The 27,751-nt window shown below is 37.6% G+C and overlaps 3 protein-coding genes across 3 annotated transcripts; all 3 read left to right on the top strand.

The window, feature by feature from the left end:
* The first annotated feature begins 712 nt into the window (after positions 1-712).
* On the top strand, positions 713-4,789 carry LOC137966265 (uncharacterized). The gene is made up of 5 exons (XM_068812838.1): positions 713-1,054; positions 1,726-1,827; positions 4,038-4,129; positions 4,275-4,338; positions 4,501-4,789. Exons 1-5 carry the CDS (start codon positions 713-715, stop codon positions 4,519-4,521), a joined length of 621 nt encoding a protein of 206 aa, XP_068668939.1. The 3' UTR covers positions 4,522-4,789.
* A 6,105-nt stretch (positions 4,790-10,894) lies between these two features.
* Positions 10,895-15,572, top strand: LOC137965518 (probable LRR receptor-like serine/threonine-protein kinase IRK). Its single transcript, XM_068811777.1, has 2 exons — positions 10,895-13,122; positions 13,763-15,572. Exons 1-2 carry the CDS (start codon positions 11,666-11,668, stop codon positions 15,225-15,227), a joined length of 2,922 nt encoding a protein of 973 aa, XP_068667878.1. The 5' UTR covers positions 10,895-11,665; the 3' UTR covers positions 15,228-15,572.
* A 6,271-nt stretch (positions 15,573-21,843) lies between these two features.
* LOC137966264 (WRKY transcription factor 55-like) lies at positions 21,844-23,642 on the top strand. The gene is made up of 3 exons (XM_068812836.1): positions 21,844-22,136; positions 22,219-22,350; positions 23,159-23,642. Exons 1-3 carry the CDS (start codon positions 21,844-21,846, stop codon positions 23,640-23,642), a joined length of 909 nt encoding a protein of 302 aa, XP_068668937.1.
* The last annotated feature ends 4,109 nt before the right edge of the window (positions 23,643-27,751 follow it).

The raw sequence follows: 27,751 nt of genomic DNA, 5'->3' as shown, positions 1-27,751 counted from the left end.
GTCCCTTATATTCAACATGTATCTACAAATATTAAGTATTGTGCTTATTTTACTCTAGTGTATTTGTATCATATTGTTATAATGTATTTATATATTTTTAATTTATTTTCAAATTTATCTTATAATATCAAAATAAGTGGAAATGGGGTGGTAGGATGTAATTTGATTTCCTAAAACCTAACTTCGATGTGATCTAGCTTGTTATCATCACTATATCAAAACCCTTAACACACCAATCAAATAACTTGTCTCATAACTCGAAACAAGACATGGTTCGACTAATTTGGTTTGATTCATTACATGATATGAGATTTAATTAAGTTTATTGCTTAAGTTGTACATCAAATTTCAATCTAAGTGGATTTATTGATTAAAAATATAGATTTTATATTTTACAATTATTAAAAATTTATTTTAAAATTCAACAAGTACAACTAAGATTTTAAATTATAAATTAATAAAAAATATTAATTGGGAAAATGTTTATAATTTTTTGAAAGAGGCCTAGGGATAAATATTTAAAATAATTTATTTTTATTTTTATTTTAATTCTTAGAATTCACTTAAATTTAATTTCGATTTTGTATTAATAAACCATATATTTATAAATACACTTTTTGTATAAATATTTCCTTAACAATGTTTGCTTTATCACATAAATTTTGTATTATCTGTTTAATTTTTATTTTTTTATTTTGTCATATATAAAAGAATGACCGGAAGCTATCTGTTTTCGGCCTCAGTAGATTCCATCCCTCCATCTAGAGGGCCCGAATTGTCTATGCCATATATTCTACTGACAAATAGACGACTCGATGACTTTCACCGAAACCGGAGTGCCTTGCACTCCATGTGGGCCCTGTCTACGTGGGCGGTGATTGTTGCGGAACATATGCACACGAAACGGGCACGAAGCCTAAAGCCCTGGTACGAGCGAGGCGGAGCTTCTCTCAGACAGACGAAAATGGAGTGGAATGGCGCCACAGAAACGTTAATTCCTAAGAGAAATAGAGCTCCTACGGCTGTTCTCTGCACACACCTTTGGTTAGTTCCTGTAAGATTTGAATCAACAAAAAATGACGTTCATCTTCATCTGGTTGAGGCATTCATTTGAATTTTCCAGTTTCCGAAGTTGATTTTTTTTTGTTCTTCTTCGTTAATGGTATCAGCACTGAATTTGGGGCTCTCATTCAGCTACAGTACTGTTTCTGTCTGTTTCTTTAATATCCTGAAGACCGAAATAAGTCTTTTTGGACACTGTTGCATGCGCATGACGTTTTATCAGTTGACGGTTCGGCCAAGCTAGGAATGTTAAAAGCAGCTCTTATTATGGATAGCACCGTTTGATTTTCTGAATTCTTTTGAGTTAAATGTTGGTGTCAAGATGATAATTCGATGTGGCATATGTTCTAAAATTCTCTGGGTTCAGGAAAACTTCGTACTTTCTTTGTCCTTTTTCTCTTAGTCTCTTTCGTTTGATGAACTAGAATATCTTTGTTAGTTCCATTTGTTTTTACTTGGCAAATTTTACTAGAAATGTGCTTGACTAAACTTTAATTTTTGTCTCCTACTTGAGCTAATGATTCGTAGTAAATTTTACAATATGTTAGGCATAACTGGATAGTTTTCTCTAGGAGACGAGGTGTTTGATATTGTCCTGTGGTTGTAATGTGTACTCTGGTATGTGACAATTTGGGTACTGAAATATGAGACAAATTGATGTAGAAAAACCTTTCAAGTGAAGAAAACAGTGAGCATGATTTGAAGACGGTCTTGGGCATTTTGCCGTTATTGGGAGATGGGAACTCACTGAAAAATAAGGATGAGGTAAGGAATTGTTGTTTAGCTGATGGCAAGTTTTTTTTGTGAAGTACTGATGTTTGTTTAAAGTCTCATGGGTAGAATTTGCAAGCTCATTTCCTGTGGAAGCAGAAGCCTCTCTCTCTAAACTTATGGAACTTGATGTGGATTTGATTAAAAAATCTGTAAATTTAGGTGATGGTCTTAAGACACCAATAGCAGATTTTGTCATTTGTTCAGCTATCCATTCTCCTGTGGTATGTTATATGTGCCCAATCTTTGCTGGTGCTTTACCTCATACTCATGAATGATATTATTTCAGTCTGAGGATTAGATTTACTCTACTCAAGTTTTGAGAGGACCAAATACCAGATCAAGACTACAAAGTGACTGCTAAAAGAAAATTCTCACCAGTAAAGGAAAAAAAAAAACTTGTTAGGAAGCTTGGCTCATCTAAGATGCAAAATTTCTGGATTGGTGCAACTGGTGGGTTAACTACTTTGATGGTTTATATGTTCTAAAACGTGTACTGCCATATTGAGGCCATTATCAGATCTCTTTCCAGCTATGTGTGATTAGTTACATGATTCTTTTCTGTCTATACTAATTGATCAGTTGCACATGTTGGAATATCTTTGACTAATTCCCTACTAGAATGACCTCTTGATGATGTTATCATGTGTTTGCTCATCCATACATGTATGTATATGTACGTTTTTATGTATATCTATATATATACATGTGTATCAGTATATGTATATACATGTATATATATCAATATATGTATAAATATAAATCAATGTTTTTTCCTCCTCTCCACATAAAACTTAACGAAATTCTGAAATTCTGACTGTTTGAGAGCAATTCTTCATGGGCAGACTCGTCTTCCAGAAACCAACATGCAGAAGCACCCAAATTTGATGAGATATATAGATTACATTCCGGTGGGTCAATAGAATCTTCGTGCAATACTTTTTGATTTTTAACCCATTATGTTTCTCTTTGGGAGTATGCTTTTCATACCATCTCATTAAGAGTGTGACTATCTAGGCTTCATTTATTCTTGTTGGGCTTTATAATCAATCTTGTGGTTTCCTCTAGCGTGAAAATACCTATCATTGCTATTAGATGAAGAAAAACTTGTTTTGTTGTTCTCCTGCTATTTTCTGTTAGCTTTGTTATTGGAAGCACTGAAACGGTTGAGAACTGGGCAGGTTGACAATCAAGGTTAGCGAATATGATCCATCCAATACCTCATTCATATGCGTTGAAAAACCAAATTGACCAAAATAAAATAAGGATCAACAAACACATTTTATAAAAAATTTATAGGATCAACCAAATCCCGATCTTTTTGAATGGTCAATTGAACCTTGGATTACTGGAACAATCTGGGTTGGTTTAGCTGGGAGGGTTGGGCTGCCTGGTCAAGCAGCAACTTTCGAACTACAACCTGCATCATTACCCGGTTGGAGATGTGCTTGCATCCAAGCCAGAAATATAAAAGGGGCCGATCCTAATCTAAATTCAGGTTGGATTGGCAGGTGGGTCAGGAATGGCTGCCCTGCATGGGCTTATTTCAGTAATGCTGGTCATATACGTAAACTATTTGATTTTATCTTCTTTTATGGGTTCCAAGTACCTTTCTGTGGGCATTTCTTCTGAGCATTTTTCTGATATGTGTAGAAGAGGGAAGATTTCACAGAGGCATTTGAGAAGATTTCAGTGGAGAAGACTGAATTTGAACCTCATGTAATTAACAATGTTAGCAAAAAGTTTTCTTTTCAACTGATCCTTATATGTAACCTGAAAATTACTGTGACTACAAAAGATATTAGTCTATCTTCTATTGCAGAGTTCGAATAATTCTCATGATTGTTAAAATACTATCATCTTTCTATGCGTAATTCTATTTCACAGTTCGCCCTGTGGTGCTTGTAACAAATGCGAAGCCAGGAAAGCTTCGAGATGTGCTGTCTGCCGGATTGGTATATTTAATTGAATGGTTTTGTTCTGTGGATACTTCCTTCTATTTGAGTCATATCCTGACGCCTATTCATTTCATAAAGATGATAAAATCCTGTTTCCTTTTTCTCAACTTCCAATGAGGTGGATTAGTGCAACTCAAAGTGAATATAGGTCCATTTTAGCTTAATCCTATTTCTTGATTGAGCAAAAATTCTGGTGTCCAGCCAATCAATTGTTATTTATCTTTTGATCTCGTATTTTATTATCAGGTGTTGTGTGCTTCTAATGAAGACCACACTGTTGTAGAGCCTTTGCTTCCTCCAGAAGGGACAAAACATGGGGAGGGTGTTTCATTTTCTGGGTATGTTACTTTTATGCTGCTTCTGAGCTCTGCACATGCCTAAGCTTACTCTCGTTGCTATCGATGATTTTTTGTTGGCTAGTTCCCTTTCTCACTGCATCCTTTTTGAGGCAGTGTCTCATTTCAAACGATGGCTGTGATCTAGGTTTGAAGGAGAAGCAGAAGATGTCCTGAAACCTGAAAAGAAACAGCTAGAAAAGATTACACTGGTATATCTTTTTCCTTTTCAGTAAGAGTACCTTTTGCTGCAGTTGTGTTACCTGAAGTTGACTGCAGAATTTCTTTAGTTTTTATTTGAGATAGATAGAGAGAGAGAGAGAGTTTAGTCCTGTGAATAGGATGCTGATTCCTCAGATCTCTCTTTCTGTCAGTTGATGATGAAACCTTCATGAAAGCAGCTTTTTTACTCGGATGACAAAGGTGTAGCCACATATAAAAGGATACCGTTCATGACACCGCATAACTATGCACATCTTCAATTCCCAAAGCAACCGGTAAGTAGTGTGAAGCAGCTGCTGAATGTGAATTATACGGGTTACTGTCCCATGTTCACTTCATTGTAAAATTTTCTGTTCATTGGAGGCAAATGCTGTCATGGGACTTGAATTTTTCAGCTACAGATTCAAGTTTCTTGACTAAATTCATGGCTACACAATCAAATCAAAGGGCACAGTTTGCTGATTTTACTATCGATTGATAGGCAAGAGCATTCTAAACGATTGTTTTTGGTTCTACTCTTCCCATTTGCTTCTTTAATCCCTGCAAATATGTTGGGTAGGGAAATGAAGTTCTCTTTCCTTTGTGTCAGGGATGGCATGTACCTTCCAATATGTCTCAGCAAGACCTTCGAATCCGATATGTATCAGGTATATCAGCTGTCACTACACCTCTGAATACATTTGTATCGGTTAATACGGGTGTATAAGACAGGCCAAAATCCAATATGTATCAACTGATTCCTTATACTCGATGATACGTCCAGCCCGAGTATTTTCTCGTTATTTTTATTATTCAATAATGTTTTAAATTGATACAAGCTGATGGGTAGTGGCTTATGTGTGTATCATATGGCCTAATGCATATAATATCGGTTGATACATATTGGATTTTTATGTAATCGTTAACATGCCCCTTGTGAGCATCAAGTAAATATACAAAATATAGTATTAGTATAATTTATTTATCTTAGTGTTAATGCTTTAATTAAATATTTTTAAGGTTAATTCTAATATATAAATTTATTAAGTAAACTTTTTAGCGTTAATATCAGGGTTATGCGATCCGATCCGACTCGGGGTGAAGTACAAGATGAGTTTGGGGGGGTTAGTGCCCCAAAGTGGATTCGTGAAGATCAAGTCATGTCCAACATGAAGATCATGTCATGTCATGTACATGAAGATCAGGTAAGAATTTGTGTTAGTGTTGACGACTTCATGTGCACTGGAAAACAGTTTCCAGTGTTAGTGCCCCAACATCAGAAAAACATAAAAAACAAGAGAATTTTTAAACCTTTACAGTGCACTTAATTACAACATAATCTTTAAACCCGCAAATTAGGTAAAACAACCATTATTACTACACGAATAAGTTATTTAATGTATAATTAAATATACTAATATATTTATTAATTGAATTAGATATTTTATTGTACATTAATATGGTAATTACATGAGCCAATAAAATACCTACACGATTAATTACAAATAATAAATAAATAACATTATAAATAACAAAAACGAAAGTAATACGTTGAGTTATTAATTTATTAATAACATATGGTATACTTTAACCTAAAAATGAATAATTTAAGAGAAAAAATTGATCTAATCATAACTTTAACACACTATATATTTGTACATAATATATTTTATGTATTATTAATTATTAATATATTATCACAAAATTTAAAACTATTGGTTTAATTAACTATAGCAATCGGATAATTATGCCAAAAATAATTTATCAAATATTTATTTTAATAATATTTTAATTATGACTATTAAATCACTATTTTAATATAGTAACTGTAAAATAAATATATTAAATAAATTAAAATAATTATTTTATAAATAAAAATAATTATTTTATAAATATAAATTATAAATTAATAATTTTTATGACAATAGTTTAATTTTTCCTAACTTAGGAAAAATTAAACCATCGTCGTCTTCCTCAGCTGCGAGCCAAAGGGCAACGACGACGGCGACGGCGACGGCCAGCGACGACGGCGACAACGACGATGGCGATGGGAACGGGCTAGTAGGCAACGGCGACGGAACGAGAGAGGGTTGCGGCAACACCGAGAGAGGGCTGCGGGAACGAGAGACGGTTGCGGAAAGAGAGAGGGCTGCGGCAACACCAAGAGAGGGCTCCGGCAACACCGAGAGAGGGTTGTGGAAGGAGAGAGGGCTGTGGAAATGAAATGGCAAAGAGGGTGTGCGGCAGAGAGCCCCCCGAGAGACAGTCCCGCTCGACGAGAGAGAGCCCGCGCGAGAGTCATGTAGATGATTCTCAAAATCGGGCGGAAAGCACTTTCTGCCCGTTACTCTTGAGACATGAACTCTTGAGTCATGTATCTTCATGTACATGACATGAATTTTGGCTCTCCCTAACGACATCAGGACATGAACTGCATAATGCGCATGAAGATCATGTCGTGAGTCATGTGCACTAACCCCCCCTTAAGGTCGTATCCCCCTCATACTTTTTTTAGATGCGGTCGAGTCACAGGTAAACCAGGTGAATTAGTGGACCACGGTCAATATGTAAATAAGCTAACTCTCTATGTGCAAAGTTGTAAATAACTTTTTCAGGGTCACTTTTTTTTTCTTTTAATCACTTCCCGCCAAGCTATGAACTCTTTTAGAGAGCGAAGAAGACACGTACAGTCTCGCCCTCCTTCCTCTTCCCTCTTTCGTCAGTCGGGACACTGGAATCCGTGAAGGGTCAACGTCTGAAGCTAGTGTCCATCGCGGCAGCCATCGGGTCGAGCAATCCGCCATTAACAAATTGCTCACAAATCTGCCATTCCACTCAACATCGAGGTACGCCTTTTTCCCATCCAGATCTGTTAAAAAAAGAAAAAAAGCAGATCAAAGCGTGTCGTGTTACTGTCCCACACTCTTCCTCCTAACCGAATTTTTCGAAACCGGCGATTGAGTCTTTTCTCGTTTTTTTTTCTCCAAAGGGAAAAATGAGAGATTCTAGGCGACGGTCTCGTCTGTCTCGGAAGACGAAGACCATTCGAGGCACAAACGGCACGTAGGGGACGAATTCTCGATCTCCCACGCAAGCTGTTTGCGGGAATTCTTTTTGTTTTCTGCTTATCTCTGACTTCTTTTGGTCTGTTTGTGGTTATTTTTCTATATCGATCGAATCTTGCCCAACAGCTAAACGACATTGACTTGGCGAGGTTGCAGCAGGAGCTGAGTTTTTCAAAAAAAATTCTCCTAGAAGGTTTCGGTTCTTTTTTCCTTTTCTGGTTAATTCATTTATTAAATAAAACAATTAATTGACAAAATATGAAAATAAATTATTAAATAAATTAATTGCCTCCCCATGGTGGTGAACATCTTGTCTGTATTCTTTAAGCGCCATACATCTCGGATTTTGAGGTGGCTGATAAAATTATCTACTACTGTAATGTATTAAAATTTAACAGTTTTTATTATGCGTTTCATCCAATATATAATAATTCAAATATGTAATTTAATTAACCTCTAATAATAAAAATAAAATAAAAAAATATTTTTCTTGTTAAATTTATATGTTCGGTTCGAAGCTGCCACATTTGTATTTGGTTTTGTCTTCACCTATCTTTGTCCGACGGGGTAAAAGAGAAAAACTCCATCTTTGTCAAAATCGGATTGGATTTAGCTCTAATTGAGTTCCCCATTAAATTCAACCCATGCTAAGACATGCACTAGGATTTTATCATTGTATTATATTAGAGTTTTAAGGGATTGGAAGCTATACCCAATAGTGATCTGGGCGCTTGCATATTGTTGTTGTTGATGTTGTTGTTGTTATTAGCTAAAAAATTATATGTTTTATTGTGTTGTATGAGCTTATGGTCAATTTGTTAATGTTTTATCATATATTTTATTTGTGACCATGTTAACTTACTATCTTATAATATACTAAGCCTATGTTTGACAAAAGTGAGTGTGGATTAGCTGCACTAGGTGAAACTTGTTGGTCACATGGCCCCTTAAGGTGTGAGATCAATCACAGTCGGTGCTTTTAATTAATTTAGAGATTGTGTTTATTGTTCTCTCCAATAACTAATAAAAAATCATCATAAGAGATGCATCTTGCTATAAAATCAAGATTGTTTGTTCTTGTGGTCCATTTGGTCTCAATACTAAAACCTAACTCAAAAAATCTTAGAAAAAGTTCACTAGGATTTTGTATTAGAAACTAAATTCATTTATCATTAAAAATTAATAAAAATAGATGGAACATCAATATGAATGCATGAATAATAAATAAATTTTAAATGAAGTCAAGAATTTTGTAGTTTCATATGTCACATGTAAGCTTGAGAAAAGAACCTAATTTAGTGAAATCCTAATTTAACAGTTTTACATTGTCGACTTGGAGTGTTTACAAAGCAGTGCGATCATAAGTATAACAACAAGGGAAATTACAAAGTTTCAGGTGGTGTAAGGGTCCTCATATGAATTTGACATTAGCCTTGCTTAATGAGACGATTGAATTGGAACTTCTTTTATCGACAAGCCTTTAGTAATAGTTAGCTTCTATGATTAACTAGCAGATCTGATCTTGTAGAGCATGTAATGGTTTTAAAGATAAAGGCATAGTAGTAGAAAAGAAGATTAATTATTGCAACTAATCTAACGAAGCTTCAACTTAATTTGAGATTTAAGGCATCAAAAGCATGGATTAAGCTTTTCTTTTCTTGCAAGCAAAGTTTCTATGTACTTGAAACTTTACCTCAAAAAAAGGTGATCCAAACCCTCTATTTACAGGGTGGGGAGTTGGTTTAACCAACCCACCCTTTTCTCTCAATAATAGACATGTGGGAAAACTTTTTTCACTCTCTATGAGAGCATGATACTTCACCTTGTCCATAATGCTACATTTTCTTTTACCCACTGGCCCTAATATGCCACTTCGTTGAGTAGAACTTGCTTGTGATGCCATGAGTCACTTATGTGTTAGCTCTCTTGTTTATGTGACACTTAGGAGGCGTTCCCTTTTGATTTGGTTTTAGTTGTGGCTATGTGACAATCCTCTTCATTTTGATCATCAATTGTGTCTTCATGTAAGTAATAGACTTCGAATTTGACCATTTATTGACTAATTCTTGAGACTTAACTTTTTAGAATTTTGTTTTTGATCATCGGTCAATTGCTTCCGATCTCAGCCTTTATTTGATGTCAATGATCTAGACTGTCCATTAGGGTCCTAATTTTGTTGATTTAACTTTTCATGTCTACTTACATGTTATTAATTTTTTTTATGATATTATACATTATCTTTAACACCTATTTCAACATGTACTCATTTGTTTACCTATTTATTAATTCACCTAAATAAATCACTAAAAATACCGTATATTCACGAGTGCACCTAATTTTTTAATAAAAAATTAATTTAAATGACTTTAAATTTAATTTATTCTTATTTTGCATTTTTTTTATTATCATATACATTAAAGTTGATGTTATTTTGATGATTTTTTTCATAATTTTAATGATACATTTAGATAATGGTATCATTGTAAATACTATTTAAAAACGATATTTTTATAAAATATTTAATTATTTAAAGAAGAAACAGTCGGGTGCAACCAAGCGAGCACTTGGAATTTAATGCCTTCGATTTAACCAAGTGAACTGCTATCGTACTCAGTAATGGTCAGGTCTGCAGGGTGAGTGTTTTCTGCTTTTCCGTAATTTTGAGATAGAATATCACCATGGCATTTATGAAAAGCCAAGCCCTGTCTGACCTAGTGTAAATGCATCTAACGAACCCCTGCCCAGTATTAAATTGTATTTAAAGCGCATTCATGAAATTTTGAGAGTTGAAAAAAACAAAAAACAAATTTATTACAGTCTTCTCCTTAGAAATTGTAATATTATTTTTTATTTGTTTATTTATGTATATAATATTTATCTATTATATTATCAGTATTTGGAGTCGAATGTAACTTAAAAATTTTCAGGGAGTATAAATCATCAATTAAAAAAAAAGGCCAAAAGATTATTAAGATTTGTGTGAATAATATGTGTACTATCAAGTCCTGACTGTAATTACTAAACATGTAAGGAGTTAAATGCAATTTTAAAATGTTTAGGGGGGAGAGTGCAATTTATTGAATTAAAAAAAACGAGAAGCAAAAGCACCTGCCTTTCTTTCTCTCTTTACCATGCCACCAACCCCTACCTAATAATCATTCCTTCGCCTTCTCTTATTAATTTACTGAACTGCCACTTCCTTATTGAAATTACCACCTCATCCTCGCTAAATAATCCCTACTCTTTTTCTTCGTTATGCTATTTTTTCAAACTTTAGGGGTAAAAGAGACTTCATAAAAGCTGATCTGGAAATTCCTGCTTGGGACCGTTGAATTTGTCGAGTCAGCAACCAAGAGCCACGCGTTATCCACGTCTGATTTAATTCGAGGGTGAAGATGTTACCACGTGTTCGGCTTATATTAAACGAGAACGGCAACCTCGCCCTGCTTTTTTCCTTTTTCTCTCTCCTTCCGACAGAGTAAAGCCTTTTTATGGCGACTAGCGACGAAATCGGAGGAGGACCGACTGTTTTACCGGCGGCGTGGTGACTCTCCGGCTAAGTCGCCGGTGATTTTCCCTGTTTTCTCTCCGTAACGGAATAGGCCTCGCGACGGCGGGGTCGGCTGTTTCTTACACTGACTTCATTCGCCGTCTTTTTAGGAACGGCGATTCGCCGTCTTTTGCTTCCAGTTTTCGGACAGTGAAGTGATTTTTAGGGTTTCTGTTGATTATCGCCTCATTTTTTCGGTAGACGAGGGATGCGTGGTGGAGATATCTGAGTGTGTGTGGTTTATGGTAGTTAATGGAGGTTTTACTGCAATGTGCCTTGGAGTGAAACTGGGAGGAGTGATCTGTTGGGGTTCTTTGGTTTCTCAAATTTCGTTGCATTATCTGGTTTCTTTCCGTTTCTGGGAAGTACCTCTTTTTTTGAGAGTTAGTGTGACTGTGTGAGTGGTTCGGTGGCTTTTGCAGCTGTTGTCATAAAAGTCGACCGGTTTCGGAGTGCCTCCTACATTTTCGAGCTGAGAGAGCAGAAATCTTGTTTTTGTGGGAGTGGAGGGGTTAATGTGGAGATCTTTCTTGCGGTGTTGTTGTTGTTGAACTGTTTTGAGTAGTTTTTTGATCTTTTACTTTTGGAGCTTAGAGGTCGTTTTGGGTTCTTCTTCAATCCGGCGAAAGGTTCTTGTTTCGACTGTTCGACGTTAATTTTAGCTTTTTCAGATCCGTTAATGGGAGGGTAGGCTCCAACTGTTAGCTTACTGTGTTATTTAGAATGAGAGAGCTTATAGTCCTTTGTGCGTTTTTCTTGGTTCTTCCCCACTTCGTCCTATCAGGAGATCCGACCTTAAATGATGATGTTCTGGGTTTGATAGTATTCAAAGCCGATCTGCATGACCCGAGCTCAAAGCTGGTCAGTTGGAACGAGGATGACGATTCGGCCTGCAACTGGGTGGGCGTGAAATGCAACCCCAGAACCAACAGAGTCACCGAACTCGCTCTTGATGGATTTTCCCTTTCCGGACGAATCGGGCGCGGCCTACTGCGGCTCGCCTCCCTGCGTCGACTGTCCCTGTCCAAGAACAATTTCACCGGAAGTCTGAATCCTGGCCTCGCTCGCCTCGAGAGCCTCAGAGTGATTGATCTCAGTGAGAATGGTCTGTCAGGAGCCATTCCAGATGAGTTTTTTCAGCAATGTGGGTCTCTTAGAGCGATTTCCCTTGCTAAAAACAGCTTCTCAGGTGAAATTCCCCCAAGTTTGGGCTCGTGTTCGACGCTCGCGGCTCTGAACTTGTCTTCTAATAAGCTCTCAGGTTCGTTTTCGGGTACGTTGTGGTCTCTGAACGGTCTTAGGTCGCTGGATCTTTCAGATAATTTGCTGGAGGGTGAGATTCCTAAAGGGATTGAACGATTGTACAACCTCAGGACGCTTAACATGAAGAAGAACAAATTTTCGGGGTCTTTGCCAGAGGATATTGGCGGGTGTTTGCTATTAAAATCAGTGGACTTGAGCGAGAATTCTCTGTCTGGAAACCTTCCGGATTCAATGCAGAAACTTACTATATGCAGTTCTGTGAACTTGCGCTCAAATTCGTTAGCTGGGAAAATTCCTTCATGGATTGGAGAGATGACAAGCCTCCATATCTTGGATCTGTCGTCAAATGGATTCAGTGGTGAGATTCCGGAGTCGATTGGAAATTTGATGGCATTGAAAGAGTTAAATTTTTCTCGAAATGAACTCAGCGGGAGCTTTCCAGATTCGATGGTAGGATGCAAGACCCTCATTTCCATGGATTTTAGTCGGAACTCTCTCACGGGCAATCTTCCAAGTTGGATTTTTGAATTGAGTTTCGAGAGGATTTCGGTTTCAGGGAATCGATTAACTGGATCGATTGAGATTCCTGCTGGATCTGAAGATCGCTTCTACCCAAACGTGCAGTTCTTGGACTTCTCAGTGAACTTGCTTTCTGGTGAAATTCCATCCAACATCGGCCATTTTAGCAATTTGGAGTCCTTGAATCTCTCGACGAATTTCCTTACGGGTGAGATTCCAAAAAGCATTGGGGAACTGAAAGCCATGGATGTTCTTGACTTGAGAGACAACAGATTAAACGGGAGCATACCTACAGAAATCGAAAGAGCCGCTGCATTGAAGGAACTAAGATTGGACAAGAACTCACTTACTGGAGTAATTCCAATCCAGATTGCGAAATGTTCTTCTCTTACTTCTCTGTGAGTAGCCATTTTTTTCTCTCCGATTTTCTAGTTCAGCATGCACTGTTAATAGCTGTCATTGGGATGGACATCTAGGATAAAACAGTTATTTCCTTAGCAATTGATTTTGGTCCTTAATATCTTCCCTGTTTCTGCTGAAATTAAAGGATGTGTTTTAAACTCTGACTACTTTTGGGTCACAGTAGTTAATATTTAATTTTTAAAGCGAGTATAAAGCAAATATTATCCTTGGTATTGCTGGAATTGGATAAATTGAATTGTCAAAGTGGCCAACCCATCTTATCCAATAGTGCCTTCAGCTTTCTGAATTCCATTTCAGTTGAAAGGGTTTTCTATTGTCAGTTTGTCCTGAACTATTGTTTGCTTGGGTGTTTTTGGATGGTCGTATAGTGTGATAGGGATTCTAATAAGACAAGGTACTGGGAATTTGGAGGACACACAATATCTATCATTTCAGCAGCTAGAAAAATACCTTGCAATACCAATGGACAGGGGTTGTCTGTGTCTGAATTGCTTCGCTTTACAGATTTCTGCAAATTTCTTTATGGAACATAATGTCTCAAACTTTAGGATATTGGGTGTTGGAATGCTTAACAAATTTAGCTTACTTATTTATTCATCTATATTATTCATGCAGGACTTTATCTCACAACAACATCACAGGGCCAATACCCAAATCTATTGCTAACCTCACCAACATTGAAATCCTAGATTTCTCCCTCAACAATTTCACAGGCACCATCCCAAAGAACCTCTCCAATCTTTCTCACCTTGTGGCTTTTAATATTTCTCACAATCACCTCCAGGGGGAGCTCCCTGCTGGCCCCTTTTTCAACACCATTCCACCTTCTTCTCTCTCAGGCAACCCTTCTCTCTGTGGTTCAGCTGTCAACCGCTCCTGCCCCGCTGTTCTCCCAAAGCCAATTGTCCTCAATCCAAACTCTTCATCCGACAGCTCTAAGTCTGGTTTCTTCAATTCCAACCTCCAACACAAGAAAATTATCCTCAGCATCTCTGCTCTAATCGCCATTGGAGCTGCTGTAGTGATTGCTCTAGGGGTTGTACTAGTGACACTTCTAAACCTCCGTGTGCGGTCGGCCACCTCCCACTCTGCTGTAGCTCTGACCCTATCTGGTGCCGGAGATGATGACAACTACTCTCATTCTCCAGCCACTGATTCGAACTCTGGCAAGCTTGTGATGTTCTCTGGTGACCCAGATTTCAGCACTGGAACTCATGCTCTACTCAACAAAGATTGTGAGCTTGGACGTGGTGGATTTGGTGCTGTTTACCGAACCGTTCTTGGGGATGGGAGACCTGTTGCCATCAAGAAGTTAACTGTCTCAAGCCTTGTGAAATCCCAAGAAGATTTTGAGAGAGAGGTTAAAAAGCTTGGAAAAATACGCCATCAAAACCTTGTTTCTCTGGAAGGTTACTATTGGACCCCGTCTCTACAGCTGCTTATCTATGAATTTGTCTCTGGAGGGAGCCTGTATAAACATCTCCATGAAAACACAGCTTCAACTAGCTTCCTCTTGTGGCAAGACCGGTTCAACATAATTCTTGGGATTGCAAAGAGCCTGAATCAGCTGCACAAGATGAATGTGATCCATTACAATCTTAAATCCAGCAATGTCTTGATTGATGGTGCAGGTGAGCCCAAAGTAGGAGATTTTGGTTTGGCCAAGCTGTTGCCTATGTTGGATCGTTACGTCTTGAGCAGTAAGATACAAAGTGCATTGGGATATATGGCGCCTGAATTTGCCTGCAGGACTGTCAAGATAACAGAGAAGTGTGATGTGTATGGGTATGGGGTGTTGGCGCTTGAGATTTTGACGGGACGGCGGCCTGTTGAGTACATGGAAGATGATGTTGTGGTTCTCTGCGACATGGTACGAGGTGCGTTGGAAGAAGGACGAGTAGAAGAGTGCGTTGACCCAAGGCTAAGAGGGGAGTTTCCAGCTGAAGAGGCAATCCCAGTGATGAAATTGGGTTTGATCTGTACATCTCAAGTGCCATCGAATCGGCCAGACATGGCAGAGGTGGTGAACATACTGGAACTGATAAGGTACCCGGCAGAGAGCCCAGACTCACTGGGATAAAACCATTTTCATCCTGTTTGTTTTTGTTTTTTTTACCTCTAGATAGAAGGAAAAGTAAGAATAGTAAAAACAGAGAGATTCGGGTTTTGCCGGCGAAGAGGAATCCGGTGGTGGGTTTAGTGATGAGAAGAAGAACAAGAGAAGCAAGGATCTGTTGTTTGTGTCTTTTGCGTTCTGTTGTGTTTGCTGTTATTTATTTGTTGTTGTTTTGTTTCTTCCATTGTTTCTCCTGGTTTAAGATTGCAGCTTTTCTTTCTCTTCTCGTTATGGGTTGTTGTATTACCGGATTCCTCTTCACCGGGTTCAGATTTGAACCCTAATGAATTATTATTTCCTTCCTCGTCAGCTTCTGTCTTCTCTACCTCTATTCAATTCTGTTCTGTTCTTTCATTTCCAGGTATAACTTATCTTTGCCTTACATTACTATCCAATAATCTCGTTCTCTGGGTGAAATTTTAATGCATAATACTCTAGGCGGAATTTAGGAAACCTGATATATTTGGATTAACTTCTTTGTGAGGATTATTTAGGGTTTTTTTTTCCATTTATTTCCTTATTATCGTTGATATGATCTTCTAATTACTCCACACTTAAAAAAAAAAAGAAAAAACAATAATTTAAGTTTAGTGTCACTTTCGACTGTTTGTCACATGTGGGACCCATCTAAGAAATATTAAAAGAGAAAATAAAAAAAAATTGTTTGCTTCATGTGCTGTTCCCACTTCCCAGTTTCTTATGTCATTCCAACAAGCAAAATAGAGTAATATCATGTCAGGACTGTTGTTGAAGATGATCACATTCTTTAATCACCATTTATCCCCATTAGACAAGATAGGCCTCACTGTCCAAAGTCCAAAGGGAATATGTTGTGGTTGACTAAGAAAAATTCCCACAATGGCTTGTGGCCTTAATTGATAGGCATTATGATTTATGAGTCCAATAGATCAAATTATTAAAGGGGACTTTAAATTATTGCAATTAAGCATTATTTATATGTTATAATTGCATAAATATATTTATTATAAAATTTATTAATTTCCTTCAAAATAAAGAAAATATTTGGAGGGTCGATAAAAAATACCTAAAAATATTTTTTTAAATTATTCTCATTGTATTTTTTATTATCATGATTAATAATTACTAGCCTTAGACAGATCATTTGGGAGACAAAGCTATCGGTTAAGAAAAAATTATGTTGTCAAAGACTATTATGATTATTATAATCAATTTAAAACAAGATCATTATTGACTCAATGGGCACTATTAATTAGTACATGTTCTATGTGTAGAGTGTGTTTGTTTAAGTGACATAATTTAATTGTTGTTCCAAGAAAGCTTCAAGTAGGGATCATTGGTATCAACAACCACATGGATCCTAAACAACTCCTTTCTAGAAATGCCTTTGGGATCTCAAGGTGGTCTTCAACATGGGAAATGACAAAACTTGCCAAATTGTTTACCCTAGTGACCCTTGTTGCCTTTTGTATTTTTTATTTGAAATTTAATTTTAAATGTTTAAATTTATTCTATTTTAATACTTTCAACTGAGATTTTTAAATCATTTTTTAGAGGAAAATTTTTAAGGCACTTGAATTTTTTTTTTTTTTGTCTTGCTGGTCCACGATATAGATTCGATATTGGATAAGTCGGGTTGAGGTTTAGATTCAACTCTTCTATAATGGGTGAGTTTTCTAACTCTGACTAACCCTTCTTTTTCCTCTAACTAGAGAAACCTTAAACCCCAAATCCTAAACCCTTAATCCAAAAACCACTAAAAAAAAAAAACCTATAAATCTTACTCCATGTTACTCATATAGTTGATACATGTCACATATCAGGTGAGACAAATCGGATTTTAGAGAGAACGACATGATATTCGATACAATTATATTTTAGGCTATAATTTTCTTTCATTATTTAGATCGATACATACCGATATACGAAACATATCCTATACGATACCCTTGCTCTCTCACTAACCCATTTTTTTCTCAAAAATGAGGCAATTTTCAAGGGATAAAGAGAAAAAAAAAAGAGAGAGAAGAAATATGAATATGTAGCACTAGAGGAAATGTATAGGGCCAAAAGAGCAACGAGGATTGAGAACACTTGCTTCACAAAGCTGCAAAGTGAGCCCTTTGCTCAAGAATCAAGTGGGTTTCATTCAATAGCCAAAAGGAATAATGGGAGCACTAAGAGCAAATCATAGTGGAAGGAGAGAAAAAGGAAGAGATAAAGAAAGGAAAAGCCACCTCTAGGACCAAAAGAATTCACCCATTCTTTTGTTTCCCACTAAGTTTTGTGCCCTGCTTGCTTTTATTCATGCCTAGACAAAATGATTCTCTTTGGCACCTTTCATCGAGCACATGGTGGCTGATTGCCCATGATGCCTGTGCATGCCTGAGGGGGGAAGAAGAGTACTGGCGACCTGCTCCCTGGAAAAGCAGTTTGAGAGCTTGATTTACACTAAAGGTGAAAGCATTGTTGCTGTCACCTTTGCAGTAGAGGAGGGCATTACGTTGCTTAGAGAGAGAGAGAGAACCATAAAAAAAGAGGGGATTGGGTTGTTAGAGAACATGAGAGAGACCGCATTATTTTTTTAGAGAGAGAACTCAATGAACCATTAGAGAGGGGGCAAAAGCTTTTAGAGAGAAAACATGAGAGAGAGGGCATTAGTTTTAGAGAGAGAGAGGGCATTATTTTTTAGAGAGATGACATTACTTTTTAAGAAAGAGAATTGAGAGAGAGGACATTAGTTTTAGAGAGAGAAACATGAGAGAGGGCATTATTATTTAGAGAGAGAAACTTGAGAGGGCATTATTTTTTAGAAAGAGAAACATGAGAGAGATGACATTAGTTTTTTAGAAAGAAAATTATAAGAGAGCATTAATCTGAGAGAGAGAGAGAGAGAGAGAGTTTATTATGGGGTGCATAGAGGAGAGTGCTGAGGGAAGGACCTGGGACCACCGAAAATCAAAATTTGTGATTTTGTTTGGCCCCATGAGCTGATGAGGATGGCATGTGGGGGGACTTTAATGCAACTCTTCAGAAAATGGGGACCATTGTAAATAAAATAGTATTATAATTCAATAATTTTGATAGTGCGATTTGAAAAGGGTCTTTTCACTTTTCATCACATAAGGGTTCAACTTTTATGAATTTCAAAAAATGGTACGTTGGAGGAGGTATTTCAAGAAAAGGCCCAAGGTTTCAAGTATATTAGTCAATAGGACACTTTCATATAATACGTGGTTGATAATTTTAGGTTCATTACTCTTACATGAGGAAAATTTGTTATATTATTTTCACTAATTTGAAATATTGCTAATTAACCCCCCTTGATTTTTATATTTTTATACTATGGCCTCTTAACTTCTTCTCATGGTTTTAGTAAGGATAAAATAAAACTACCCTCTCAGTTTTACTCGATAATATTTCGAGTCGCCTTCCCCTCTTGTAGATGACGATGAATTACTTCCATTTGACAGTCGAAAAGGTGGACATAAATTTCAAAAAAATAAGTTTAATAAAGTAAAGTCGGTAATTTTGTAATGAGATGAATACGAAGAAGATATGTAGGTAAAATTACAAGCAAATTTTTTTTGGTGTAATAGAGGTTTAATAATTTTTTTGAAAAATAAGTAATTAATAAATATATTTTAGATATAAAAAAATCATAAATTTATTTAAAAATAAATATTAAAATTAATTTCACATTATTATGTTAGTTTAGTAACTGGAGTATATAGGGTTGCAATAAAAAAAGACAATACAAGAAATAGTTTTATCATTTAACAGGTTTTATTAAATAAATTTTAAGGTTAATTTTTTGGATATAAAAAAATGCCAAAGAGTGGTATTTTAAACATTTAAAAAAAAAGTTGTCAAAAAGAATATTAAGACATAACTAAAAGACATCTATGGCGGGGGCATAGAGGGTTTATGATGCAGGACAGGATGACGATTATCCTGTATGCAAATCAAGCTGAGAATCACGGGAAGAATGTAAGAAATCCGCCCTGAAATCATAGAGAAATCTTCTCTAAAATCGATTCAAAATATCAATCTCATTCAACTCCCGCTAGAGAAACCCTAAACAACCTTTTAAACAAACTCAACGCCCCTGACAAGCCTGGGCTGCAGCTCAAAATCAAACAAACCCTAACCCTAAGAATTACGGTCCAACCCGGGTTCAATACAAAAGATCCGATTATGGGTCCGACTAAAGATCCTATTAGAGATCCGACTATTTGATCGGATCCGATTAAGGAACCGACTACTTACCCGCATCAGATATTCTCGCCTGCATCAGTTTAGGGTTTAGGGCATAGAGATTCAGTCCAAATATCGGTATCGGCTCATCAAATTTGATGTATTAAAACATAATTGTATCAACATTATGTTGCCAATATTATTTTAAAAAAATTGATACATTAGGCCTAGTATGCATCACAAATGCTTTTGGCCCATGAAAAAGGTGGGTATGTAAGCTCTGCCCACAATGTTGGCTATCCAGCCCATGAGTAGTTCAATGGGCTACCAAATTAATTGGCCCATACATTAAATGAAGTAGGCCTGTGGCCTCCACGATGATATAATAAGATGAATTATTACATTAAATGAATTACTATGTGCTTCTCATTCTTCTATAATAAGTTCAAAATGATAGTTTTTCTTCTTCTTAAATTGGTCCAATAAAGACATGGATAATAAATTATTAAAATGATATTCTTATAAATAGTGTGATTTTTTAAAAAAAGATTCCGGTACCGTTAACGTTGACTTGCGTTCGATTTTCTTTTTATTTGCAAGAGACGTTTGATAAATCGTTAAAAATAGATTGATATTAGTGAATTCTATGAAGAATTACACATGCAATATGTATTTTATTGCACCCAATTTTTGCTATTTTATAAAAATATCTTGAAATGTATTCTATTTAAAATTATTATATTATTCTTATTTTATGGTAAAAACGAAAAAAAAAAGGTAAATAATTTTCAATTTTTAATATATAAATAATAAAAATTTGAAATAATTCAATTCAATTTTTTCAAGTTTAAAAAAAAATTGGGTTATACATATTTTATATAGACTTGGACCCATACTCATTTTTCTCGATTCTAAAACAGTTAAAATGACACTTTGCATGCAATTTCTTCGAAGTTACACTTAACGTGTCAAAGAAGGGTTTAAATTTGATACATTAGTAATTACGGACCATTCACATAGGACCCATATGAATGGACAACCTCAATTGTCATTTCTGAAAATATATATCGAAAAATATTATAAGATAAGGTTACCGATCGACAATGTCATAATCGTGTCCCGTAAAAAAATAAAAAATAACAATGAATTACTTTTTTTAGACTTGAAGAAATCGAGCACTAAAAGTTGAGTGTCATTGGATTTTAATTCAAAGTTATTGAATTAAAATTCAAAATATATATTTAAAATTAAGTATATGTAAGTATAAATTAAATAATATTGAATCACCCAACCTAGGCCTTGAACAAGTCCCTTAAGAGCCCGGTCCATGTGGGCTCACAACTCACAAGTCCGCGCAAAGTGGATTGTAGACATCTCATTTTTCTGAAACGTATCAAGTCGTCTGAAATCCGACACGTCTTAAACGTTACAAATTAGGTAATATCTAAGCCATATAAACACGTGGCATATAATAATATTAACGTTAAATTGAGACGAATATAATAACGGGTATAGCATATCGCCCCCGATAAATCCGAGACCCATATTACCAAACACATTAAATAAAGTATCGCCGATACGTTCATCCCGTTGATTTCGGACGTGGACTCTCGTGGGCCCTCTCGCCTTCTGCTTGGACCCATCTTCTGGCCTAGCAAATCCCAAGTTGGCCCAATCTTCCTCTGTTGGATTTATCTGTTGGATCAGCAACTACTGGAACCCATAGCCCAGAAAAACTCAAGTGGGCCCAAGCCTCCTTTACTGGGGCCCGCAGTTTCAACCAATTTGAACTCGAACCGTTTACCGGTAAAATCCACCGTGTCGTTGAATCGCCGCCGTCCCCGTAACGGAAGCAGCCATGGACGTAGTCTTCCCGTAAAGGAAAAAAAGAAAGATCGCAGAGCCCAGGAAATTCAATCCCCAGAAGAAGACTTTTCCTGATCATCTCTGAACACCTTCCAGCTTCCCAGAAAACCCTTCAACGTTCAAGCGCCCTTTCAAAGCACAAGGTCTTCTTCTAGACCAGAAGACCGTGACCGAGTCTTTCCACCTTAGTCTCGGACTTCCTTTCTCATTTCTCCATGGCGTATATTTGAAGTACATAACCTTTGTGCTTATATTAATCGTCCCCAGGTTCGAATACCCTCCTCCATCTCGCCATTAATTCCCACACCCGAAGTAGAAAAGCTGTGAGAGTTCTGAATATTCTTCTTTCTGTTTCTCTACTAGTAGCAGAGATGGCAGAGCTTCATGGGAAAAACCTCATGATTTTTATTTGTTTTTAGTGAAAGAACAGCACTGTTGCTGCTGTAGCAGAGATTCAGAAGACCAGAAAGACAGGAAGCTTTTTCTGAAAGGTTCTGGGTTTTACGGCCTTGAATATTTTTGTTCTCTTTCGATAAGCATGGAAGAAAGCTGCGAAATCCCGTTGTCTCTGATCCTCCATGGGTGCCAGTCAGCCAAGGAGCTTGAATCGAATCTTCCCAGTATGGTGAACCAGCCGGGCCTGCTTCTCTATTCCTGCCAAGAAATCGCTGCGCTCTTCAACAAGGCTGTTATCGAACTGAGTACTTCCCTCCGCTCGTCTCCGGGACTGATGACTTCCAACGAGCAGCCGATGGAGCTTCTTCCTGCGCAAACCGAAATGGGTACTTCTGAAGCGAACGAAGGGGATTTCGCAAGACGATCAAGAAAGAGGTAAGCAATAAGTTAATTGCCGGTTTGTTCACATTTTCTGTACCGTGAAAGACTGGTTAGTTCGGACTCTTTGAAGTTGCAGGAAGGATTCAAAGGAGAAACGAACCCAGAAAGTGCCAGCTCCCCGGACGGGGAATTTGGAGGTCCCTCCGGACGATGGACACACATGGAGGAAATACGGGCAGAAGGAGATTCTGGGCTTGAGGTTTCCGAGGTAAGTTGCAGAAATGTGGAGATGAAAATGATTTCGCCATTATTTGTCTGTAAATGAATGGCCTCTTTCAAACGGGATCGGTGCCCGTAATTGACGGTTGATTCTTCCCGCCAACCCTGACCCGACCCAACTCGGTGGCCCCACGCTAGGGTTAAAATAGTTGGGTTGGTTCTTATGAGTTTAGACTTGTTGGTCCTACACGATTCATTCATGTTGATGCGATCAGTGTGAATGGGTCATATTGTCACTCCACATATTATATTTGGACGATGACATGTATATTGATAGTATAGACATGGCATCCTACATTGAGGATGACATGGCAGATGATTCTTTGGCTGCTGATGTGGCATCATGACATAGCACCACGTAAGTGGTAAAAATTTACATGTCACCCAAGTTATATTTACATAAGTGGTCAAAACTTATGTGTCACCCCAATTTTATTCATGTAAGTGGTCAAAACTTACGTATTACCCAAGTTATATTCATGTAAGTGGTCAAAGCTTACGTGTCACCCAAGTTATATTCCTATTCAAAGGCTGGGGGTGTCACGGATTTTTGTAGGATATTTGACCGCCTCCAAAGTTCAAAACATATAATCAAGAGATCAAGGGTGCTACATACTCCGATACAAATTCCAAATGCATCTAATTTCTATATTTCATGTATAGATGCATGCTTTTAGCTAGGGGTGAGTGTATAAAAGTATATATTATAATTTAGCTAGGGGTGAGTGTATCAATTAGAAACAGTTCTCACCGAAGGGGTAACCCCACTCTAACATTATATGATGTAACTGTTGCAGGAGCTACTACAGGTGCACCCACAGCAAGTTATACGGGTGTGAGGCCAAGAAGCATGTCCAAAGAGTGGATGATGACCCCTTCATGTTTGAGGTCACATACTGGGGAAACCATTCTTGCCAAACACCAACAACTCCTCTCCTTCTACCTTCAATGGACAACATTTCAATGGTTCAAATTGGACCAGCACCCTCTCCTCTTCCTTCCACCTCCATTCACCTCACCAGCAGCTGGTTCTCGCCAGACTTTGCCTCAAAAGAAAAGGATGAAAACACCCCCATCGACCCCTTCTTGCGGATGTTGAGGCCGCCACCGCCACCGCCGACAATCGTGGAGAGCAGTTCGCGCAGTGGAGGTGGCAAAGAGACAGAGTCGGACCTCGCCGACATGTTTTACTTCCCAAGCAGCAGTAACAGAATAGATACAATTTTCTCTTCCAAGGAGGACTCGGCAGGAGAAAGAACTGATTACTCTCCTAAAGAATGATAAACAAAGGGTTTTGAGGTCATCATCATGGAAACCAAAAGATAGAGATAGATAGTGTTTAGTGATTCTTTTGTCCAAGGTTACTCTTGGATCCTAATAATCCATTAGACCCATCAATCTAAGATGGGTTAGTTAGGTTTTTTATTTGAATTTAAACTTGGTTTAGTCAAGTCCATGATTAAGGGCTTCATTCTATTAGAAGATAGATATGTTCTTAATGTAGATTTTAGTTAAACAGTGTCTTTGTAGACAAATGGTTTCACAGGGCCATAGTGAAGATTCAGTTCACGAGATCATTCTTAAGCTCTTATTAAGATTAAACAAGTATACTTCTTTTATGCGAATCAATGAACAAAACTCATTTGTTAATTGCATATAAGCATGCTTATCAGTAGGTCTATATCAGTTTATACTAAACAACACAACCTCATTAACCCTTTTAGTGTTTACAATTATCCAATGTATATTATAGAATAAGAAACAAAGAATAATTTACCGTGTCTTTCATTGATGAGGTATGCAGTATTTATAAATTTACAACAAGTGTTGTAGCTTTTACAACTCTTCAACTAGTTGCCATAGTTGGATACAATTTTAAATTTCAGTCTCTATCTTTATTTCTATCATGCCCCCGCAAGATGAAGCTCAAAGAGGAGAGTCCAATCTCGGTCTTCAAGAAAATGATGCGTGTTCGTAGAAGTGGTTTGGTGAGAGCATTTGCTACCTGATCAATAGAGGAGACATGAGTAACCCGAAGAGCACCACTCTGAACTTGTTCTCGAATGAAATGGTAATAAAAAACTACATGTTTCACGCATGAGTGAAAGACTAGATTGGAGCACAAATTTATAACACTGACATTGTCACAATAAAACACCGGTTATTGTGAAAGAAAAACACCAATTTCAGTGAGAAGAGAGCAAATCCAACGGATCTCAACTGTAGTGGGTGCAACAGATTGATATCCCGCCTTAGTAGAGGATCAAGCCACAATTTGTTGCTTCTTAGAACTCCAAGAGATAAGATTGCGACCTAGGTAAACAAGATAGGCACCTATGGAAGCGAAATCATCCATGATTCCTGCCTAGTTAGCATCAGAGAATGCTTGTAGAGACAAAGAAGAGTGTCGATGTAGTACAATATCATGATCCAGAATTTCACAAAGATATCGCAACAATGGTTTGACAACATCCCAGTGGTCAGTAGAAGGGTAATGTATATAATTGGATTTAACTTGTTTAACACATAAACAATGCCACGACAAGTAAGAGACAAGTATTACGGACTACCAACAACAATCTAATATTCAAATGCATCTGAGAGTGTCGTGCCATACTGAAGTGTGAGTGTAGATGACATGGCAAGGGGCTTAGATACATGTTTTGTATTTGTGATGCATGTGCGAGCAAGTAGATTAGAGATATACTTACATTGAAATAAAAGTAATCATTGAGAATGAGGAACAACTTCAATTCCGAGAAAGTAAGTCAATGAGCCAAGATTTGTGAGTGAAAATCTATGAGCAAGAAGGTGGATGAACGTTATCATACTTTGATCATTGTCTCCTGTAATAATAATGTCATCCACATAGAATAGGATATATAACATAACAGTACTTGTGTGAGAGATGAGAGGAGTCTGTATGAGAGTTTGTGAAGCCAAAGGTGATGAAAAATAGGAAGCAACTCATGATACCAAGCACAAAGAGCTTGTTTGAGACCATAGATAGCCTTGCGAACTTTGCAGTGATCTCGATCAATAAAGCCCATTGGTTGTGCTATAAAGACATCCTTAGATAGAATTACCTTGGAGAAACACATTATTGACATCAAATTGTCGAAGCGACCAATCACGATGTACTGCTAAGCTAAACACAATGCAAATAGTAGTAGGCTTGACAATGTGACTAAAGGTTTCATGATAATCAACCACATGGTGCTGGTGAAACCCTTTGGCAACTAAGCAAGCCTTGTACCTGTTAATAGAACCATCACAGAGATAGCACAAAAATCCTTTTGCAACTAGCCAAATTTTGCGAGGTATCTGAGGTAACAAGTTCTCGTCTCATTCCGAATAAGAGAGTCATACTAATTAGACAGAGCCAGACGCCATTTAGGATCGGTGAGAGGTTGAGTCACAATTGTTGGTTCAGAATTAGCAGATGCAAAAAGTTGGGTTATGAGGTTTAATTTTTGGATGGGCTTGTAAATGTGGTTCTTGGATCTCGTGACAATAATACGGGGAGGGGAGGAAGTAGGTAGGGATGATGGGTGTGGGTCGTCCGATGTTTGAGTATGGTTAGGTGCAAGGTCGTGAATGAAGTTTTTTGAGGGCACAGGGATCAAACCTGTGGTGGATGCGTCGGTAACTGAAAGTAAGGATACAAATGAACACCAGTGGCTGAGTGTGTTAGACGAAGGACGGTTGAGGTGAAACTAAAATGAAGTGAATGGGAAGAAATTCAACAAATTTAACATGACGCAATGCATAAAAATAAGATGTAGTGGGTTGAAGACAAAAATAGGCACTTCGAGTAGTAGAGTAAGTTACAAAGTCACAAAGAGAGGAACATGGAGTGAGTTTGTGGGAGCAGTATAGAATGAGTCATAGATAATAGAGACAACCAAAACTGTGTAGTTTAGAGTAATTAGGAGGAGTGCCAAAAAGTTTCATAACCAATAAAAATAGCTTCCATCTGAAGCTCTAACAAAGATAATTGGTGGTTGTGAGTTTGACAGAATTGTGAATGTTGAGCACCATAAGAGGTTTGGTTGGGTCATAGCATTGGGAATAGTGGTTTGAGTATTTGAGGAGCCATGAGTACAAAGTCAGCCAAGGCTTCGAGAAGCAAGTTTTTTTTTTCACATGTGAAAGTTGTACGTACGCACGAGCGTATAAAAAAGCGCATGGGCAAAATAATTTCTCCCCTAAACTTAGGTCGTGCCTGGCGTTAAAAGCGCATGGGCGAAATAATTTTTCCCCTAAACTTAGGTCGTGCCCGGCGTGGTTCTGCTGAGACGACGCGATGGGGGGTCTAGTCGGTGCCAATGAGAATCTTTGGGAGTGGTTGTTGTCGGAGCTAATGGCAGCGACGAAAACGGCGGTGGGTTGTGGCTTCGACGAAGACTTTACGGGAAAATTGGGAGGGATTTAATGAGACGGAGAAGAGGGAGAGAAAAGTACTAAGTACCGATGGCGACTTCGAACGGCCCTCAGGGTCCCATTACGATGGCGGTTTCCAACGGGTGTGTGGTTTTGATTAATCGAGGCTCGGATCAAGGTCTGCAACGGGGAGAAAGGAGGCATCGACATCAAACGGCCCTTGGGGTCCGGCTTTGGTGGCAATTTCCAACGAGAGCGACGTTGCTCCGGTCGGGCCTTCAACTACACGAAGGGGGATTACTGATCGAGAGTCAGCAATGGGAAGGGGGATTGCTAATCGAGAACTCTGATACCATAAAGAATTAAAACAAAGAATAATTTGTCGTGTCTTTCATTGATGAGGTATGTAGTATTTATAGATTTACAACAACTATCATAGCTTTTACAACTCTTCAGTTATGTGTCGTAGTTGGATACAATTTTTAATTTGAGTCTATCTCTATTTTGATCATCGTTTTTCTTTATCTCTATCATGCATGACAGGCATTGAAGCCTGTATCAGTCATCCAAAAATCCGAGTTATATTGACCGATAGAAATGCCTGTATTATCTAATTACTATCGGCCAATCCGACACAAACAATCACGATTTTTTTAACCCGATACAGTTCGGATGATAAGCGAGTGGCACCGTGACCAAATGTTAAAGCATCCTTGAGAATTCCTGAACCTCGTCTTAGTCTAAGAGGAATGAGGGCTGTCCATTCACATTGGTCCTATACGAAAGCAAATCCCTCATTCTATTTCATACTAAACTTTAAGAAAGCATCCTTGGGAATTCCTGAACCTCGTCTTTAGGCCATCCGTTCACACGGGTCCTATAAGAAAGCAGAGTCCTCATTCTATCTCGTTCTAAACTTTAAGAAAGCATCCATAGGAATTCCTGAACGTGTCTTAGTCTGAGAGGAATCAGGCTGTCCATTCACACGGTTTCCATACGAAGGCATA

Source organism: Aristolochia californica, unplaced genomic scaffold, assembly GCF_029961685.1.
Source record: "Aristolochia californica isolate CCGP_79_NKW_82.1479 unplaced genomic scaffold, dmAriCali1.0.hap1 SCAF_5, whole genome shotgun sequence".
NCBI lineage: Eukaryota > Viridiplantae > Streptophyta > Magnoliopsida > Piperales > Aristolochiaceae > Aristolochia > Aristolochia californica.
This window is presented reverse-complemented; position numbering and strand designations above follow the sequence as displayed.